This window comes from Carassius gibelio, chromosome A21 (assembly GCF_023724105.1).
Source record: "Carassius gibelio isolate Cgi1373 ecotype wild population from Czech Republic chromosome A21, carGib1.2-hapl.c, whole genome shotgun sequence".
Taxonomy (NCBI): domain Eukaryota; kingdom Metazoa; phylum Chordata; class Actinopteri; order Cypriniformes; family Cyprinidae; genus Carassius; species Carassius gibelio.
Window position 1 is genome coordinate 19,514,466 of NC_068391.1, and position 23,248 is coordinate 19,537,713.

At 35.3% G+C, this 23,248-nt stretch overlaps 1 protein-coding gene across 1 annotated transcript in view; it reads left to right on the forward strand.

Moving 5' to 3' along the window:
- Positions 1-23,248, forward strand: part of LOC127942329 (gamma-aminobutyric acid receptor subunit alpha-3-like) — a 117,462-nt gene that overhangs the window by 62,954 nt on the left and 31,260 nt on the right. Inside the window, exons 5-7 of the mRNA XM_052537996.1 lie at positions 9,581-9,663; positions 13,209-13,352; positions 22,127-22,279. Of these exons, the coding sequence (XP_052393956.1) occupies positions 9,581-9,663; positions 13,209-13,352; positions 22,127-22,279 (380 nt within the window). The remainder of the gene's footprint in view (positions 1-9,580; positions 9,664-13,208; positions 13,353-22,126; positions 22,280-23,248) is intronic.

A 23,248-nucleotide genomic window follows, 5' to 3' on the forward strand; every position in this document is an offset into this window, starting at 1 on the left:
TTAAATACAATAATCTTAAGTGTTTTACTAGATTTCTTGCAAATAATTCCAGCAAAATACCATTAGACAAATTACACATCTTAAAAATCCTGACAGAGCCCACCTGCACATACACATAGTTGACCAGCTTTTGGCCTTTTTCAGACAGCTCACATCTCCAGCCCTGAGGTGTAGGATGGACAGATGGTTTCACTCGTCCTTACAGGCTTTAGGGACCTCTCACCTTCTCAGATCAGCTCACAGGAATGTAGCTAGAGGAGAGACAGCTGTGTTCTAGCTGCAGTGGGACTTTAACAACCAGCATTCTCTTTGACTCAGTGTTAAACAGATGAGATTCGGTACTTATGGGTTTAAGATTCAATTGAGAGACACAAATTTGATTTGTGTAAAGTGGCAAGTGCCCAGTGCTAATAAAAATGTGGTTTGGCTGAGTTACTGGTCTGTTGGACTGAAAACTGCAAAACATCACATTCACCCAAGCCATAGCATACCTGGACTAAGCCATATCTAGGCCCAAAATATAATAAGGCCCATTGACATCTGGTATTTTCTATAAAGCAAGCATGATCAGTTCACACTTGACCACATTAAAAAAAAATCAAACAACTGTTGAGAAAGTGCATTTTTCTTCTCTTCACTTCTAATCCCTGTTAAAATCCTTTACTGAGGGGTTTATGAATGAAAGAATGACCAAACGTATTTTGAATAATCTGTTGAAGCCAGGGATATAAAAAGTACTCAAAAACTTTACTTAAGTGAAAAAACTTTTACTTTTAATAATAGATAAAATGCTGTCTTATATACAGCCATACAACGATTTGATTAAAGGGAGAAAAAACTAAATGCAACAGCACATCTTAAAGAAATCCTCCGTACTTTATCACCCAATATGTATAATTGCATGACTTTACAGTACTTTCTCTGATTAAGAGCTATAGAAAAAAAAGAGTAATATTAATCTCTCTGCATATAATGCAAGTGTACCCTACACAGAGTGAACACGACTTGATGAATCAGTGTCTTCCTAATCGAAATGATTTACAATTATTTACATTAGATTAACAAGCAAATCATGTAATTATTTACATTAAAACACGGCCCCAATAGTTACTCAGTATATCAGTACAACTCAATACCATGGTTAACATGAGTTGATTCTCTGCTGCTCGCCTGCCTGTCCATTTAAATTTGGATTATCACAAGCAGGGTCAGGAATTAATTAATTTTAAACAAAAATGACCCCAAAATTCAAGATATATGGGCAAATAAAATATTTTTAATATATGATCTTGTTAAACAATAACACATATGCAATAATACTGTTTTCTCTGAATATCAGCATGATTGCCAAAGTGATATTGATGTTATACATTTCATTTTATTTCTTACATTTCAGAATAAAATTGTCTTGTTTTGCTCTAGTTTACCATTGGAAATACTTCCAAACAGCAGAACCATTATGCATCTTAGAGAAAACCACAGAACAGTGTTTCGTTAATGACTGAATCTATGTTTCTGCATTAAGGAATCAGGTGATACACTGATTCAGTTATCCATTCATTGTTTATGACTTATGATATATATATTTAAAGTAGTTTTTTGTGTGTGTGAAAAACAAGAATTCAGCATTTTATTTTATTTATTTTTCATTTAGGAGCTGAAAAATTAATAAACAATTTGAATGTCCCATTTCTGTATGTCATGTGGGCAGGAATTAAACAACCCTTTCTACCAGAAATCAAACCATTCCGTCATCAGTTCTTCATCAGTTCCGCACAGCAGAGTAATAGTCCTCCGATGCTGCAGTTATACGATTCTAAACGCGTTTGTTACAACTACATTTCATCTTTTTCTCATCAAACAACCAGACTAATGAATGGCTGGACACAACCTGCACCCGGGGCAGAGCCTATAGGGCTTTCTCCTGCTTAGACCAGCGGGTCTCAAAGTGCCAGAGGGTCCGCAAAATAATTTGATAGACTACATTATTTTCCAGACTGTAAAGTCACAATTTTTTTGATACATACTGTGATTTATTCCAAAGTGATCTATAGAATGCATTTAACGTCAAATAATCAAATGTAGGCTTTTTAAGTAGGTGTGAAAATTATTTGCTTGGTTCATGTGTGTACCATCATGCGCCAGAAAGAGGTTCACTACAGCAGCACATTCTGTTGTTTTCTTTATTTTTCAAAAGCATAACATTTTGTAGTCATTTTGAATGTACAGTAATAAAAAAATATACAAAATACCATATGTCTATAAATGATTAATATTTCCCCTGCTGAGGAAGAAAATCCAAGTGAACATCAATTAATACCCAATGTTATTTAAATAAACGTAAAAATATGTATATATATATATATATGACTCCTGCGTGTTTCCTGTACACTAATACTGGTCTGTGATTGACTCTAGTCGTGTTTGTCTGTTTATTTAATTTATTGAGTTGATTTAAACCATCATGTCTTATTGGGACTTGATGTTGTTCTGAAGGCCTTTTACCTTCCTTTACACTCACACACAAAATATCTTGCTCGCACTTGCACGTTTCACGAGTTCACACTTACATATATTTAGCTGAATTATTATAATGTATATTAGCGTGCTGTCCGGGGAAGGGCACCGAGCTCAGGAATGGCCCGAACCTAGAGTACCCACCATATAAAAGTATAACATGAACTCCAAATGGAGGAGATGGGGTGGAGCGGGAATACTGATAAACCGTCAATGGATAGAGATAAATCAGCTGTATTTATACCCTAGTGTTTATTAACTTAAGTGTGCTCCTCCTGTGCTAATTAGGCTAAGTATCTGACGCGCTCCTCCCGAACATTTAATGGAAGAGTGGTGACTTGCAGTTTTTATTTAATAATAATAATAATTATTATTATTATTATTATTATTATTATTATTATTATTATTATTATTATTATTATTATTTTAAAGTGGATTCTAATCAGACGTAAAATAATCCTATGAATCTCTTGGTATATATTCAGATAATTCTGAAGGTTAGAAGAAAGAAAAAAAAAGTCATTACATTTATGAAATCTTGTGTTGCAGTCCTGTGTGCTTTTTAGTGCGCAGCACCTTGTGCCACATACAAGTGCATATCCTTCTGAGAAATCAATTATAACCCATTTTAATAAAACACAAGACAACGTTATAGGCCTATTAAATAGTCAATCCATTATTATTTACTATTTTTGTATTAGTGTTTAAAATATATAATTTAATTAATGAAACAAAAAAATAGTGGGCGACCAGGACGGCTGTTATTTCATACCCTGCCATGCCCAGCTGATGCAAGGCATAGAATTTATATCTACACAGAATAAAGTCTAGTTTAGATTAGTCTAGCTGTTTGATGAGAAAAAGATGAAATGTAGTTGCAACAAACACGTTAAGAATCCATACAACTGCAGCAGCGCAGAACTGGGGAATAACTGATGATTGCACGGTTTGATCTTCGGCTGACCAATCAGCAGAAAGGGACGTTTAATTTCTGTCCACGTGTAGAAATCAAATATTCAAGCTGTTTAGTAATTTTCTACCCCTAAACAAAAAAGAAAAAAAATTGTAATCAAATAATACAAAAGTACAGTTATATAGTCTGTATGAAATATGCCTGGATGCCCAAGGTAGAGTCTTTTCAAAGCAAAATCCCTGCCGTAAGCTGTAGCAGAACTGCCTCAGGAACAGGTAATGTGCTGAGGATCATTGGGTCAGTATGTTACTGAGGAGATGAGAGGCCTTGGTGAGCCTGAGACATAGCGCAAAGCTGGGGGAAAAGCCCAGGGGGACCTGCCTACCCAGGAGGACCGTGACGTTCACTGACCGTGAAACTGACAAATGGCCAGTGAGGCAGCCGCAGCGGTGTGCATGGCCAGCTGAGCTACGTGATAATACGCACACATGTGCACACTGAATTAAATCTGTAATGCTAGCTCCCTGTCACCCTCCGCAATGATACGGTACACAACCACTCATTCACACTCATTGGCTCCCATGTTTAAGGCTTACAACACTTCTAATTTAGTGACCTTTACTATTTTACCCACTCAACCCTCTGGCACTTAATAGATTACATTCAGGATAGTAATGCACAGACACATGCTCTTCTCACTGTCCTCTTCTGGAAATAATATGTCACAGTCCTTTTGAGAGCTGTAGATTGTCACACGTCCTGATTTTGCCAAGTCCGATGTGTTCCTAGGTCAACATATTTTGTTGACCCTGGAACAACATTTTACTCCAAAAATATATTCTTAACCATATCCCTACACCTAAACCTAACCTTAACCATGAGTAATCCCTAAAATCAGAGGAAATGACAGATGAATGACACTGATGTACAAGCACCAAACACTGATTTTAAGCATAAACTTCACAAAATCTGTAAACTGGTTCTTCAAATCTGATTGGTTAATCACAATGTTGTTCCAGGGTCAACAACGATGTTGTCCCAGGAACATGTCTCACTTGGTAAAATCAGGTTAGGCGTAGATTGTCTGACATGACGGTCACAAGTCCTTCCTCCGGTTTCACGGCCACGGCCTTGTAGAGAGTCAAGGAGGAACGAAGCGAATTCAGACGATGAAATACCAATCTGCAGAGAGGGGAACAGAATGAATTACAGTACCACTGTGCTTCTTCACAGATGTGAACAGCCATTAAACTGTCTGAGAGATGACTTTGACTCACCTCAATGGATCAGGTCTTGATACTCACTAATTAAATGCTTTAGGGATCTATTTATAGGACAATCTACCCAACACCATACAAGTACACCATACACCACACTAGCTTGCTCAACTCTGGGTAACACTTTAGAATACTGTTTCTTACTTACTACATAACTAATTAGGAATTATTGAAGAACTAACAGGTGATTATTCATTAACACTTAACTCACTACTGTTAACTACTAAGAAAGATGTGTTAACTAATCAGTATGTAATATAATTGTATGATTGTGTTAAGTAACAGTTAGCTAATCAGTAACTAATATATTCTGTGATACCTCCTGAATAACTACTATTAATTATCTACTAGTTAAGGTTCAAGAAAAATAACTATGAAATAACTACTTCTGAACAGTTATACGCAAAAAAAAAAAAAACTATAATAATCAGGCTGTGTCCCACAAGTCAAGTACTTGAGTAAAAGTACAGATACCCCAATAAAATATTACTCCAGTAAAATTATAAGTAGGCTTGTTAATTTTCAAAATTACTTGAGTAAAAGGACAAGTACAAAGAACTACTACAGTAGCAACTTTGTTACTGCCCAATTATTAGCCTATAATGGAAATGGAATATGGATTTAGTTTGCTTCTTAATGTTTAACTTTTGATTATGAAATGTTTGTTACATTAATTAAAATGTGGGCAGTATACATGTTAAAATGGAATAAAATATGCTGTATTAAGAAATGTTCTCATCTGAAATCTTATTTCAGATGAGAGTATTTTACAAAGTTAATGATTACTTTTATAGGTTGTTCTTAGTCAAAATGATGTAGTTTATTATTTACTAGGTTCACTTTAGAATTCTGTAAGTTCTGCAAAATTATCTGATAATTCTTTATTAATTACTAATGGGTTCCCTATGTTTTCACTTTAGAATACTGTTTCAGATTCTAAGTAATTCTTCAGGAATTATTTGATAAATAATTATTAATTACTAATCGGTTCCCTATGTTTTCACTTTAGAATACTGTTTCAGATTCTAAGTAATTCTTCAGGAATTATTTGATAATTAATTATTAATTACTAATGGGTTCCCTATGTTTTCACTTTAGAATACTGTTTCAGATTCTAATTAATTCTTCAGGAATTATTTGATAATTCTTTATTAATTACTAATCGGTTCCCTATGTTTTCACTTTAAAATACTGTTTCAGATTCTAAGTAATTCTTGAGGAATTATCTAATAATTCAGCCTGATCTCACAATCAAAACGTGCATATTTAGACAAACTGTCCAATACGTATGTGCCTTTATGTATTTACAGTGTTGTTTACGTATTATCCGGACGTAATTACAGGTTTCGATATGTAACTAAATTTACATAAAAACAACCTAAAATACGTACAGATAGAACGTGTTCTCTGACCAGTCAGTTATCCATAGAAAAATGCGTAACCCCACCCGAACCTAAACTTACCCAATGTATACAGAATGTTAAAAGAATAAAACATAATAAAACACAATTTTAGTAAAAATATAACATTAAAACGTTATTTTGAGCCACTAACGTTAATTCTACACCTACTCCTAAACCTACCAATAACCATTTCTTAAAATTACATAACGTTACTGTTATAAATAAACAAATAACAGACAAACAAAGTAACATTAATCATTTATTTTTTGCGAAAAGATCAAAAGTGGTACCAAAAGTAGTTCAAATGATAATGAGTTCCAGTCGCAGTCCTCTCTGGAGGTAATAGTTTTTATAAGGTACAGAGCAGAATTAAATTTATTAATCCGTGAAATTATGAATCTGTCTTCTCTCCGTGAAGGCGCACTGGCGCAGTACTGATTTCAAATGTCTATCAACTGAAACACGGCATGTCGCAATCTGTGACGAATTAGGTGAGAACCAATGAGAGTTCGATATCAGTGCCGTAAACCGTGTCGTAACGTTTCTTGAGGGTGGCGCACTGGCACTATTTTCACATTCAAATCATATAACGAGCGCGGGCTTTGACTATGTGATGGTCGCTGTTACTGAGAATGAAGATGAAGATCGATTGATAAAGGGCTGAATTTGGATATGTTCCTTGCAAACTTCTGGATTCTAAAGATATGGAGTACAGCAAACAAATAAAATGGATGTGATTTGTAATTTCATGCTGTGCTTTTGTATGGTTGTAATGCCACTCATTGGATAGGAGAAAATCGCACAGCAAAATATTGCAAAATGTTTCAGGTTCAAAATAAGTCATTCAGAATTATTTGATCATTAATTATTAATTACTAATGGGTTCCCTATGTTTTCACTTTAGAATACTGTTTCAGATTCTAAGTAATTCTTGAGGAATTATCTAATAATTATTTATTAATTACTAATGGTTTCCCAACATTTCCACTTTAGAATAGGTTTAATGTTTCAGGTTCAAAATAAGTCCTGCAGAATTATTTGATAATTAATTATTAATTAATAATGGGTTGCCTATGTTTTCACTTTAGAATACTGTTTCAGATTCTAAGTAATTCTTCAGGAATTATCTGATAATTCTTTGTTAATTACTAATGGGTTCCCAATATTTTCACTTTAGAATAGGCCTAATGTTTCAGGTTCAAAATAAGTCCTGCATAATTATTTTATAATTCTTTATTAATTACAAATTGGGTACCTGTATTTTCACTTTTCCTGGTATATATATATATATATATATATATATATATATATATATATATATATATATATATATATATATATATATATATATATATATATATATATATATATATATATAATGTGGTATATGCTGAGGAGGCACACATACAGTACTGTATATAAAATATAAAAACTAAGGTAAGTTATCACAAGGCACTGGAGTGGGGTTCCTACTAGAAGGTGATTTCTTACAAAACACACTCACAAAAAAATTTACTATATACGCAAAACCTCTATAAAATGTATTGCATTTATTAATATTGCATTTTCATACTACTACTATTATTGCTAATAGCATTTATATGAAAGGGTCACAATTCAATGTAATAGTGTAAAACTGTTCATTAGTAGTTACTTCATAGTTATTTTTCTAGAACCCTAAGTAGTAGATAATCAATAGTAGTTCTTCAGGAGGTATGACAGAATACATTAGTTATTGATTAGCTAACTGTTACTTAACATAATCATAAAATTATATTACATACTGATTAATTAACACATCTTCCTTAGTAGTTAACAGTAGTGAGTTAAGTGTTAATGAATAATCACCTGTTAGTTCTTCAATAATTCCGTATAAGTTATGTAGTAAGTAAGAAACAGTATTCTAAAGTGTTACCCAACTCTGTATTTACTCAACTGTGATAGAGAATATCTTTTAAGCAGTTCTATTATTTATTCATCTTAGTGCAAGAATACAATACATGTTCCTTTCGATTTTTCTTCCCTGTCTTCTGTCTTGAGTGTGAATTACTACCCGCGATTCTTGAGTGGATTAAATGAAATTGTCAACTGAGTGTTTGATGTAGCAGTTCTTTATTATTGCCTAATCTTCTGTTTTATGAAACCTATTATTTTTCTTAATACATGCTTGTGATGTAATTGAGAACAATTTTTCAGTTCACAGGGAAAAGAAAAAAAGGACTCTGGAATCTTAAATGAAAATGCAATAACTTGAAGTCTCAAAGATGTTCCTGTTTGCTATTTGAAGTCAAATACTGTAGCCACTATAAAGGCATTGTTTGCCTAACAACAGTTTTTTAATCATTATTATTATTATTATTGTTTTGCCTGTTTAAACTACTGTTGTATATAAATGCAACTATTCTAAAATATTACCAATAGTTAGAGTTGCTGAAGCCATTATTAAACATCAATGTGATACATATTACAGCAATAGTAAATAATTTTACATTCAAAGGTGTAGTTCAACAAGCAAAATGGTATAATTTACTAAACCTTAAGTTGTTTAAGCACAGATTTATATTTAAAAAAAAAAAATATCAGTTGGAAAAAATAAATAAATACAGTGAAAGTCAATGTCTACTGCCAACTGTTTTGTTAGCAACATTCTTTAAAATATCTTATTTTGTGCTCAGAAAGAAAAAAAAACTCATACAGGTACGGAACAACGTAAGAGTGGGTACATTTTGGGTGAAATATCTCTTTAAAACAGATGCAATTGCAATGGGATATGTGAAAATACTGCAGAGAAGGGATATATGCTTATTGTTTGGTGTTAGTGGCCTTTATATATACATATAAACAATTCTGTCACATTCTACACTTGTAATTCTGCTAAGAACATAGTTGTCTAGCAGAGTCATAACCATGATTGCAGAAATATGGTGCAGTAGCTCCTCGGACTTCCAGTGTTCAAGTCCCAGCTCATGCAGGCCAACATGGATATGGCATGGACAAAAGACTAAATGAAACTTAAGATAATTTTACAAGAATGAAAACTATTGCACATGTATGTCCAACTTCATTTGCATACATACTGTAGACTAGTATGGGGGATACATACTATTATATCTCAACAGCCTGATTGCTTGTATATTTGCAAATTGTAAACAACTGTATATTGTCTCCCAACTCTAATCTGCTAAATGTGACTGTAAGGCATGAAGATATTCAAATATTACAAACGTTAATATCATGTTTTTTTTGTAAAGCTGCTTAGAAAAAATGTGTATTGAAAAGTGCTAAATAAATACATTTGACTTGACTTGGCATGAATGACTTACCCTCAGGTCGGGCTCTATTATAGCGTGAAACACCCAGTTTTCATGATCAAGTCAAGTCATTCATCACATTACAAGAGTAAAATGGGTTGCAAATACTGTTTCATGCTGATTTGAAAGCTCTTTCTTTATCTATTCCTCTCTACATAGGTTAACCATCCATGCTGAGTGCCCTATGCATCTGGAGGATTTTCCTATGGATGCCCATGCCTGCCCGCTGAAGTTCGGAAGCTGTAAGTAATTCTCTGTTGTCATCATTGAACTGTGAATACAGACTGACTCTTGTTTGTCTTAAAGACAGTCTAGATTAGAAAAAAATAATAATAATAAACTTCTAGACACAGCTCAGAAAACCCAATAACACGGTGTCTCTTTCTCCACAACTCAGAATGGTACGCAATGTCGCACCAGACGCTGATCACCCATCTATGTTTGTGCACTAATAGTAAACAACATCTATCCAAGACAGGATTGTCATTACAATACAATATAAAACTCCAAAGGCAGACCAAAGAAATGGACCGTGTTTCTTCTGTGTGGAGTCACCAGTCCTAAAACAAACAAATGTTTTGTAATTCTCCTCCTGTGCCGAGCTTTAGATTAATAGCCCAGCCAATGACACCAGAGGTCACCATGACGCAGCAGTCACACCTTTATGAATAATACATCCCACTGGGCAATAAAACAAAAGTCCTATGCTCATACATTTTCAGTAGTACCCTTTCCCCCCATAATACCTCTTTTTGACAAGTGCAGAAAGGTGACCCCTTATTGGATCTGTGATTTATGCAATAGTAAGACAGCAAAGAATTGGCTCTTTAACAAGAAATCATACAGTGGGCTGCATAATTAGTGGCTTTGTTAATTACAGATAATAAGCACTGTTTCCTTAATCACCCAATCAATCTTCGTTTTTATTTATTAAAGGTTCCGCTTTTCGTACTTTTTTTGAAGCTTTGATTGTGTTTACATTATGCAATATAACATGTGTTCATGTTTCACGTGTAAAAAAAACACAGTATTTTTCACACAATTAACTTATCTGTATACCGCTGTTTTCACTGTCAGGAAAATGGGCTGATCTCTTCCACGTTCTATAAAGTCCCTCCTTCAGATATACTTAACTAGTTCTGATAGGGCCAGTGGTTCCTGTGTTGTGATTCGATAGCAGCTGAGCACATGATTGGGCTAGTTTTGAGAAGCAAGTGGGCAGGAGCATGTGCTGGAGATGTACTTATAATCACAGGAGCTTTTTTTACTGACGAGATGCGCATGAAAATCGCATTCGTTTTTTTTTTTTTTTTTTTTTGCATAAACCTAACCTCTAGTTAACAAATCTAAACAGCGTTGCCCTTTGTGTAATAAGTTTCAGAAACTGTTAAACGCACCAACTTAAATAATAAAATACACTTACCGGCTGTGGTCCATAAACAATGCCTTCTCCAGACAAAAAGGGAACTGCTCCATCTTTCAAGAATAATCTCTGTGCGAATCCGGCATTAAACTGATTGAGATTGAGGAAGCTGTCCTCAGCTAAATGTGCAGCACATAGTTTTACATGTGGATTATAATTTTCGGGAACCAAGTTAAACATAAATTGTAACCATTGATCTCTAAGTGCAGCGTCTCTGGGAAGGCCAAACGATGATTGGACTCCGAGATGAAAATAACAACGTTTCGACAACATGGCGACAAACACAAATGCAGCTCTTCCTCAGTGCAACAAGACCACGCCCCCTTTTTGTGTATTCATATGGGCGGAGGTTAGTCAAAAAACTTTTTAGTGACATCATTACTGCAGGAAATAGAGGGATGTAGTCCAAACGGGTCATTTGTTGTAGGCGAATTCTGTCAAATAAAATATCTCGCTTGACATTTTACAGATATTATTTACACTCTAACAAGAACATTACACACTTACTAAAGTTTAAAACATGGGATCATGAAGAACAGGACCTTTAAATTATTATATATATTTTTTTACTTATATTTCAATTACAAAGTTGTATGTTCATTTGTTTTTGTTTTTTAATATTTGCCAATATTTGTTTCAAGGCATGTTTTCCCACCAGAAAATAGTAGAGTAGTGCTAATTAACTGTTAATTGTCAAAAAAAATAGATGCCGATTTTGGTATTGCATTGCCAGAAGTGCCTGTAAGCATGATTATTATGTGTTGCTCTGGAATACTTGAATTTAATTGGTCAGTCATGGCAACCAGTGTCTCTTGTATCACTCTGCAGTCTCTTTCCTCTAATATTAAAAAATATTCTGATTTAAATTCAGATTATTCTATGAGTATTTTTGTCAAATTCATAAAATGAATACGCTCACTGGAGTATCACAATCATAAATCAGACACAATGTATATTTTGTTTTGTGTGCAAACATGAAGCACGTCACTATAGAAAGACGTGTTGTCTATTTACTGCCTTTATATTTTTTAGCATCACATGAATGTTTGTAGTTTGGTGTTAGTCTGCTTTGACAAAATTGACCATTAACATGAACAGCATAAAAAAAATAATGTAAGCTAAAAGGTCCATTTCACCCCGGAAGAAGAAATGACCGGCTTTTGTATGACTGCCAGCCATAATGATTTATAATTTGAGGCCGATGTATAATGGCCAAGCTAACAGAGATCAAAAAACAAATACAAGCTCCTCATCCCCTCATTAATCAGCTACTTTTTTTAGATGCTCATTTTATAATAAACAACCACTTGAAGTGTGTGTGTGTGTGTGTAAGAGCTTTGGGCAATGATATTTAACACAGGAAACACTCTATTGAGATATATAGACTATTATTGGACTGTTAATCAAATTATAGCAAGGTCATTCATTCACAACAGAAAGTGATATTTAATGAAATATTTCCTTCTCCTAACCAATTTAAATAGCTTCTAATTCATCCTCTCATGTGCTATTCTCATTCCCTCTCCCATCTCCTTATTAATTGAGTTTTAGCCCAGGCACTAAATTTAAGACTTTCCTTGTAATGTGCTGAAAGTCTATGACACCACTGACCTTTTCAGCCCATAGCGGTTTCTTGCAGGCCAGACTCCCTGTAAATAAGAACTGATTCCAGTGTCATACAATTCAAATATATATTTAAAGATGGAATAATGCATTTGATTATCAATTAGTATTCATAATGGATGAAGTGGCATTAAACTACAGCTTTTGATTAATGACCTTAGAACAGAATAAAACAATAATGTTTCTCTTTGTCCATCAATATTTAATTAGCAAACCTCTGCCGGCTGTGAGATTTTTTCTGTTTCTAGTGTTAAGCCTGCCAGCTTTTTTCCCACTCTCTTGCTCACAGTCGTGTAGGCACACATGTGTTTCCAAATGTGTGTTTGTTTCTGTGCACGTACCCCAAGATAATTGCTTTTCATGCTCTTTTGCAAAGTTTATCCTTGTGTATTCAAACACAGTAAGTCTTGTGTTAGGTTTTCCTTATCATATACATTAGATTCAAGGAAGCTGCTAATCTGAGGGAGCATCTGACCCATGGTTAGTCAGCCTTTCTTAAAGTTGCATTCCAGTTGCCCTCATTGAGATGCATTTATTCACTTTACTGCCACCCCCCATTTTATCATGAGCCCTGTTTTGTTCTAAAGTATGAATTTTCCAATTGGTGTTTTTCCAACCCAGTCACTATAATTCATGGCAATAAAGGGATTCCCTCAGAAAGAAAACAGACCATTGAAATGTATATTCTTTGTGTATATAGAATTAAGATAAACCAGTACTGCTGTGGTTTGTCTCTCTCAGATGCCTACACCAACAATGAGGTTGTCTACATCTGGACAGCAGATGATGAGAAATCTGTTTCTGTGGCTCCTGATGGATCTAGACTCAACCAGTATGACCTGTTGGGTCATGTCATTGGCAAAGAGACCATCAGCTCCAGTACAGGTAATTACATTTCTCCTTTGTGCCAGTGGAATTGATCACTTAGTGAAATTAAAGCAGCCAAAAAGAGCTAATGAAGGTGATTATTATAATCTAGGCAAATGGTAGCAAATTAATTAGTTTAACTTATAACATAATTCCCAACAATGCATTTCTGTTTTATTGTGTCATTTACTATTATGTCTATTATTTAGTAATTATACACATACCTAATAGTAAATAATGCATTGAAAAAAAAGAGAGAGAGAGAGTGCAAAATCAGTTTCAGACCTGGTTCTAATGTATGACACGTTGGACAAAGCAAAGTAAAAGTAGCCAAGAGACGGCGACTGCTTCAATAATGATTATAATAAAGCAATAATGCAGTTATGATAAAGTGATGAATTGATATATCAGTTGGATTTATACGGCATTACAGAATATGTATTATATTGCATATCATGGTAATGGTCAATACCCAACTCATTTTCCTTTTTATACACCACCAAAAATCCTGTATCAATACTGAATGCCTTGCAGTCAGCTTTTTAAAAGGTATCAGTGAAGGATATGAAAAACATAACAAAACAAAATAAAGTTCAGGCCTGGTCCTCTCTCGTCTTGCACTGTCATCACTTCTCCTTTTATCCTTCCGGAGCTCCTCCATGGGACTTGAGACCGGTGAATTGCACAAGTGTTGTGCATTATCACTTACTCATCTGTCCTCGCTCCTTTCCCATGGCTCTCGGCCCCGCCCCACTCGTCATACTTTGTTTATCAGGATTTGAGGCATAGTTGCAGATTCATGTTGGATATTGAAAAGCTCTCTTGTTCTTTAACACAGTTTATTTATATGCATGAGTCTGTAAAACTCTCTCTGTACATAGTTTTCCCTTTATGAAATATCTCTCTTTCCAGCTGATAACCTGAATTAATTATTTTTGCTTGCTTCCCACATGCTTTACTTTTCTTTCTTCCAGCCTCAACATATGCTTACAACTTCCATTTTTGTCTGTTTGTAAAGTGATTTATCTAACCTGCTTTGCAAGCACCTAGCTTTCTGATTGCTTTCTGCCACATTATGAGTGCACAAGAAAAGTGTGTATGCTCAATATGACAATGTGCTTGTCAAAATAAGAGGTGCAATTCCACATTATTTGCAGTGCACTTCTTCTAAATTCAGTGCAAGGGATATATATATATATATATATATATATATATATATATATATATATATATATATATGTGTGTGTGTGTGTGTGTGTGTGTGTGTGTGTGTGTGTGTGTGTGTGTTCAATGATGGTTTTTACAGTCACTGATAAAACAAGTCAGGTCAAATTAATTACATAGTGCTTTATGCAATACAGATTGTGTCAAAGCAGCTTTACAGTGTACAGTAAAAACATGTGTCAATAAGTGTCAACACATAGAAAGAAGATACTAGAAAATAGTCAGTTTATCAGTTAAAGTCAGTTCATTGTTGATTCAGTGATGTCATCGTCCAGTTCAGTTCCGTTATCTTCCAGTAGTATCTGTGTAATCAAGTCAACAATGTTGCCAGACATTGTGTCGCAAAGCATGCCAAACTCAACAGTGGCAAGGATCCAAAACTCCATCAGTGACAGATATGGAGAGAAAAACCTTGGGATAAACTATGTTCAGTTGGGGTGCCAGTGCTTCTCTGACCAGACAATACCAGCATGTCCATATCGGACACTAGTCCATATCGATATTTGATTCATTGTACAGCCCTACTTTAGAGTTATTCATTCAAAATAGCCAAATTCCATGATGTTCTGCTTTATACAGCAAGTTCCATTTTTGACTCGATTCCGCGATTCGATCCGTGTCACTTTGCAAACACATATGGGGTGAATTTATGAATGAAAGTGTGAAACTTCTGACACAAAACGAGGTTGTTGCGTATCCGCACGCTTTAAGTGGGTATTCGGAAATCCTTGGCCTTTTTTAGTGGGTATACGGCGTATACCTGTGTATCACGTAGACTACACCTCTTAGCAGATGTGTATTCATTTAGGTTCAACACAATGCAATAGTTTTGCTTAAGGTATAATGATAAGGCTAATTATATATGATGTATTCTGAAACAACTTTACACAGTTTTAATAACGTTAATAATGAACACAATATTAACGAAGCCTACCTGTGATGAAATGCCGACTGCACACATACACATGCTTAGTCTTGGGATTCCACAACTTACCCTTGATCATCCTCACATCTTATTGCTTGCAGCCATTTTGTCCTCCTTTTCAGTTCTGTATGTTTATTAGGAAGGATGTAGAACTTCAATTTATAAGTTGTTAGTTTATTGGCGGTACCGACAACGACACAGCAACTCTTCGGCATGATTGTCCAGTGTATTTCAATTGGTGCCAAGGCAATGTTCTCACCCATCTCACATAACGGGGCGTTCCTTGGGTTCCCAGACCAACTTTCTGGAAGGTTTTTTTTTTTTTTTTTTTTTTTAAATGTTTGTATGGTTCACCCTCTTTACCATATACAAGGTTCACGTCTTGATAACAGCAACATCATCTTTCAGGTTACTTTCACAAATTCCTATAAAAACAAATGTAATATATATATAATAAACATTAGCTCACATGTATTGTAAGCTTCTACCTCACATAAGCCTATAAGGTTTAATTAGTAAAATCAAATACCTCAGAAGTTGCATATGCTTACAATAACCAAAAAAATAAATAAAAGAATTATAAATATATATATACATACAGTACAGACCAAATGTTTGGACACACCTTCTCATTCAAAGGGTTTTTATTTTCATGACTATGAAAATTGTAGATTCACACTGAAGGCATCAAAACTATGAATTAACACGTTAAATTATACACATAAAAAAGGTGTGAAACAACTGAAAATATGTCATATTCTAGGTTCTTCAAAGTAGCCACCTTTTGCTCTGATTACTGCTTTGCACGCTCTTGGCATTCTCTTGATGAGCTTCAAGAGCTAGTCACCTGAAATGGTCTTCCAGAAGTCTTGAAGGAGTTCCCCGAGAGATGCTTAGCACTTGTTGGCCCTTTTGCCTTCAGTCTGCGGTCCAGCTCACCCCTAAACCATCTGGATTGGGTTCAGGTCAGGTGACTGTGAAGGCCAGGTCATCCATTACTCTCCTTCTTGGACAAATAGCCCTTACACAGCCTGGAGGTGTGTTTGGGGTCATTGTCCTGTTGAAAAATAAAATGATGGTTCAACTAAATGCAAACCGGATGGAATAGCATGCTGCTGCAAGATGCTGTGGTAGCCATGCTGGTTCAGTATGCCTTCAATTTTGAATAAATCCCCAACAGTGTCACCAGCAAAGCACCCCCACACCATCACACCTCCTCCTCCATGCTTCACGGTGGGAACCAGGCATGCAGAGTCATCCGTTCACCTTTTCTGCACCACACAAAGACACGGTGGTTGGAACCAAAGATCTCAAATTTGGACTCATCAGACCAAAGCACAGATTTCCACTGGTCTAATGTCCATTCCTTGTGTTCTTTAGCCCAAACAAGTCTCTTCTGCTTGTTGCCTTTCTTAAGCAGTGGTTTCCTATAGCAGATATTCTACCATGAAGGCCTGATTCACACGGTCTCCTCTTAACAGTTGTTCTAGAGACGTGTCTGCTGTTAGAACTACGTGTGCCATTGACCTGGTCTCTAATCTGAGCTGCTGTTAACCTGCAATTTCTGAGGCTGGTGACTCGGATGAACTTATCCTCCGCAGCAGAGGTGACTCTTGGTCTTCCTTTCCTGGGGCGGTTTCTTTGAAGCGCTTGACGGTTTTTGTGACTGCACTTGAGGACACTTTCGAAGTTTTCCCAATTTTTCGGACTGACTGACCTTCATTTCTTAAAGTAATGATGGCCACTGTGCTGTTTTTTTCTTGCCATAATGCAAATTCTAACAGTCTATTCAGGAGGACTATCAGCTGTGTATCCACCTGCCTTCTGCACAACACAACTGATGGTCCCAACCCCATTTATAAGGCAAGAAATCACACTTATTAAACCTGACAGGGCACACCTGTGAAGTGAAAACCATTTCAGGTGACTACCTCTTGAAGCTCATCAAGAGAATGCCAAGAGTGTGCAAAGCAGTAATCAAAGCAAAAGGTTGCTACTTTGAAGAACCTAGAATATTACATATTTTCAGTTATTTCACAGTTTTTTGTTTTGTATATAATTCCACATGTGTTAATTCATAGTTTTGATGCCTTCAGTGTGACTCTACAATTTTCATAGCCATGGAGGTGTAAATGCACCCAATGAAGCATTACAATAATCTAACCTTGAGGTCATGAACACATTAATTAACATTTCTGTATTTGACATTGGAGGATAGGTCATAATTTAGATATATTTTTACGATGGAAAATTGCAGCTTTACCAATGTAAGAAACATAATTTCAGGAGAAAAGGCACACCTAGGTTTCTAACTGATGGTGAAGAATTCTGTTAGACATTTTTATGGACTATTACATGTGTAAATACTGCTTAAAAATAGAGTAACAATTCTATTTATGAATATATCTGAGCTGTCAATTTAACACATTCACTGTATAATTATATACATAAAAATATATAAATAATAAATGATAAATAATGCATTTAATCATGGTTTCTCGTCCATACGTAAAATTCCTTTATAAGGATTTTCCTTTCTTCTGAGCAATTTAAGTTTATATATACCACCTAATTGCAAGCATACATTCTTGCATTCAAAAACAGCTGGATGGAGTGCAGTAAAGTTGAACAGAACGAGAGTTCTCAAGAATTTGATAATCTGACATACACACGCACACACATTGGGTTTCCATGTTTTATGGGGACATTCCATAGGTGTTATGGTTTTTATACTGTACAAACTATCCCCTTACCCTAACTCTAAACCTATCACTGACACAAATAATTATGAATTTTTAGACTTTCATAAAACATTTTTGTTAAAATATACAAAAATATTTTTTTTGTTAATAAATATTTATATACCTTGCAAAGTGTACTGTGTAAGGCTAACCGAGACTTGTCTTTGCACTTATATATTGTTGCTCTTTTGTTCATTTGGACTGCTTTTATTGTCCTCATTTGTAAGTCACTTTGGATAAAAGTGTCTGCTAAATGACAAAATGTAAAATTCTATATGAGTTATTAGCTGTTTTTCTCATGGAGGAAAAAAAGATTATCCCCACAAGGTCAAAAGTGACTGGTATTATCCTTGTAAGAATATTTCAGCCCCATGATGTAGAGAATCCCAGGACCACTGCACCCCCACCCCATCCCACTATAAAGACATGTTTAAAAACCTGTTTGTATGCCAGAGACACCTACTTTACTGTCCCCTCTCAGCTGAAATTGAAAAGACAAATGCTCCAGTGTTTGTTTTTAAAGCACCAGAAGCGTGTGTTTATTTTTCATTTTGTCATTTTAATTGTCCTCTGCTCTGCTCCCCAGATCCGGGAGAGAATGCTACCTCTGTTGAAAATTGCTTTTCCCACAGAGATTAGAATTTCAACCTCAGGTCTTGTTAAAGGAATATTTTATACACCTAAAAATGAAAATTCTGTCATCAGAATAATATACTTTACAAAATGCCAGGGGTTTTCTTTTTTAGAATGAGAACTGATAATGAAAATTGCCTACCTTGTCTCATAAAAATAAATACCTCTGTGTTCTTTTTGAGCAACACCATTTTTACATACCTTACTACATGCTGTTTCAAAGAGAAATGTCCAGTGAGTGGGGCTAAAACATGACTTCAATAACCTGTCACTTATTTATTATGTTGATATAGGTACATATTGCTGTGTTTGTATTATGTTGCTTCAGGTACGTATTGCGGTGGTTCAGATTTCCAATATCCGGGGGCTTTCTAAAAGTTAAAGGGGTCATATGATGCAATTTCAAGTTTTTCTTTCTCTTTGGAGTGTTACAAGCTCTTGGTGCATGAAGAAGTTCTGTAAAGTTGGAAAGACTAAAGTCTCAAAACCAAAGAGATATTCTTTATAAAAGTTAAGAGACTGCCATGCCCCCCTAAAACGGCTAATTTAAACACGCCCCCATATGTCTACGTCACTATGTGGAAATATCTGCGTAATGCCGCCCAAATGTTCACACAAAGGTTGAAGCAGCCATGTCAGGGACATGCTGTGTTTCTAGACGAAAGCAAAAGCAACTTTTGGCCTTCCAAAAGTAGATGCATTTAGGAATCTTTAAGATTATTTACAACAGAACAGCAGCAATTACGGAAAGGGGCATTACTTTTCCGACGGTGCTTGCGGTGTTCGGCCAATCACAATGCACAGGGTCAGTTGACCAATCAGAGCAGACTGTGCTTGTCAGAAGGAGGGACTTTGTAGAAAACAACGTGTTTGAGAGAGGTGGGCCATAGAGGACCTACAATAATGTACAGTATTTGAAAAATGATGTGTTTTTCGAACATTAAAGCATGTCAGTATATTCGGTCACACCAAATACACAAAATAATGATCTTTAAACAGCATCATATGACCCCTTTAATGCTCTATCATGTTGGAAATATGCCCTACACCAGTGCTTCCCAAACCTGTCCTGGAGGACCCCCTGCCCTTCACCTTTTGTATGCCTCCCTTATCTAACACTCCTGATTCCACTCATCAGCTTGTTAGTAGAGACTGCAAGAGTTAAATTGGGTGTCTGATTAAGGAGACATACAAACTTTGCAGGGCAGGGGGTCCTCCAGGACAGGTCTGGGAAGCACTGCCCTACACCAAACCCAACCTTAAACCTACCCAATAGTGTTAGCAAATGCAAAACTAATATAAAAACACATTTGTTAATGCAGAAATGCCATTTCAGCTTCCTCATATGCAATTTTGAAATGTTCTGTCAACCAGTGGTTATACAGGATTTGAACCGTAGCTCCTCACCTCTCAAGTACATCTCCATACTCCGTGAGCTACCGAACATACCGTCTATGAAAACCAATAGATATGAAGCTGGATATGTGCAATGCTAATTTTAAAAAGCATCAGTATTCTAAATCTCCCAGCATATTAATATTGTTTTGACATAATAAAATGATATTCTTCAAGTAATTGTGCAAAAATGATGCGTTATTAATTGAAACTCTGTAAATTGGTGTGAAAAGAAAAAAAAGGTGACAGAGTTTTACTGCTTCTAGTGCTTATTTATTATTAACTGCAGTAATATTTACTTATTGGTATGTATTTCACGTCTCGCTAAAAAGTGCCCCCCATGTATTTTTATGCCATGAGACTAGGTAGAAAATTGCACATTGCCTAAACCAGAAAGCATTGGTTCTCAAGTGTCTTGTAACTGAATATGTTTGTTGTTTTTGGCTTTGGTACACAATTAAAAAAATTGCATTACAAAAATCCAAACTTTTCACAGTCTGCCATTCTTTCAAACCCAGATCTCATGTTATCATCATAGTCTGACATGTAATTTTAAACAATGATTATATGGAGAAAAAATTGTATAATTGCAATATGTAATGAAAGCATTTAATTAGAGCTGTCCACATTAAGGCGATTCAATTTACAATCCTTAATTTAATAAAATTAAAGCAAAATTATTGAAGCATCATTTCTAACCCAGTTTTGCTTCTCTGTTTGCTATCAGTTAATTTTAAGCCACTAAACTCCAAGAAAGTTTTCAGTCAAATGATCCAATAAGCAAATGCATTCAGACAGCACTAATATAAGGGAAACCAAGCTGATTATATCAGATATTGTTCAGAATCGCAACTTGATTTCTACAAAATGCAAAAAGCTTTTTGCTGTTGCACTGTACATATACTATACAACTCTGAATGTTTTTTTTTTTTTTAGCATTTCTTTTTTTCTTTCATATGTAGTTATATTGGCTCTGTATATCATTTGGTTCTTTGGTGTCCTTTTTTGGAAAGACATAAATTAATCTTGAAAAAAAAAGCTTGCAGAAAATACAGATTTTTGAGAATAACCCTTCAATCTTTTGGTTTACTTTGCTGGCTATAGCAAATGATGACAAAATAAACATTTGAAACAAGATAAATGGTCAATGCTTAATTTTATGAAATGTGCGATTAATAAGTCATTAATCACAGAAAAGGGTGTGATTGTATCTCATACACAGACACTTTGAACCTTGTGGTTATCATGATGTGACATAAAATTGTTTATATGTAATAAGAATTTATTATATCTGGTTATTCATTACAGAAGATGAACATCGCAGTAGTGTCTCCCAGACAGCAATGACAATAAATGGAGAGAAAATATAGACATTTGCAGAAGTCTCCTACTTCTGATATATAATAGACCAGCCACTGAGTAATAAGATTTCCTTTCTTTTGATTTCTGTGCAAATGTTCAACATTTTGAATAAACATTATATGACTTCAGCAGTCTAAATTGGCCATCCAACCACAAATTTTAAAGACATGATTGCAGCTCCTCAAGCTCTATCAGACCTCCATAGAGAACTAAATGGTAGGGCTTTCAGATTGAGCGATTGTCTCTCACCTCCTTCCCGCTGTTAAGGTCAGAACATCCAATCTGCCCTAACCGTGCTGGGAAAGCACTTGAATCCAACTCCGTCGTTGGCGCTGTGATATACAAGAACCAATCAGTTAAACATCCTCCCCAACACGAGACCCCCATCTCCTATATCTCAGTTACATGATCATCCATAAATAAAATTCTGAATATTTTAGTCTAATTGTTTTCTCATCAATAATTCATATCTCTTATGGTCTTTCTCTTCTCTTTTCTTATTTCTTATATAGGAGAATATGTGGTGATGACAACATATTTCCATTTGAAAAGGAAAATTGGCTACTTCGTGATCCAAACGTATCTCCCCTGCATAATGACCGTCATTCTGTCTCAGGTCTCCTTCTGGCTGAACCGGGAGTCCGTTCCAGCACGTACCGTCTTCGGTGAGCCTTTCTTCTGTTTGTTTACTAATGCACAGATGTGGTCTGCGAGTAATCCAACAAATAATCCGTCCAACGTAGAGCTGCTGTTTACATTATGATCTACATCAAAACATGCTGTGCATTATATTTGTACAGATGCTTTTGTCTTTATCTACCATTATGAAACAACAGGAAGCATCAGTAAACAATAGCACTAGACATTATTTAAAAAGTTTGTCTTCTCTTTGAAAGTTTACCAAATCGGGAAGGTCCTAAACCTGGTTGGTGATGGATTCTGTTTTGAAATCAGCCACAGAATAAAATAATTTCTGATACTTCTCACAAAGCCTTTCTTGATAGAATGCAACAGCACTTCACTGTTCTAAATATTACACTAAACCACAGAAAAAGATATCATATTTTACATCACATTCTTTTTCTATTTATATTGGCAGTCATTTTTAAAGAGAGGCACAGGAATGGAAATTGCTACAGACAGATTCTAAGTGTTGCTGGATGGTCTGTGGATGGTCATGCTCCTTGGCCACCAGAGTTTGCCACCTACTGTCCCTCACAAGGCATAATCCAAAAATTCAACTAGCAACCCTCGAGTACCATAACAAATACGACTAGATTTATAGAATGCATTGAGTCTGGTCAGACACCGCTACATCACGTAGCATCATCAACAACAATGGCAGACTAAATGCTTGTGTTCGTGCTGAAGAAGCTACTTACCCTATTAGCTTTACTAAAGAACGATCTAAAATTACTAAAGCAAAACATTTTGTATACAGTTTGCAAGGTTTATGCACATTCTGCAAGTCTTCTTCTCCGGTCTGGCATGTAAACTACATCAAGTTTAGTCAGTTTTAAAGGGATAGTTCACCCAAAAATCAAAATGATGTCATTAATAACTCACCCTCATTTTTTTCCAAATCCGTGAGACCTCCTTTTATCTTTGGAACACAGTTTAAGAGATTTTAGATT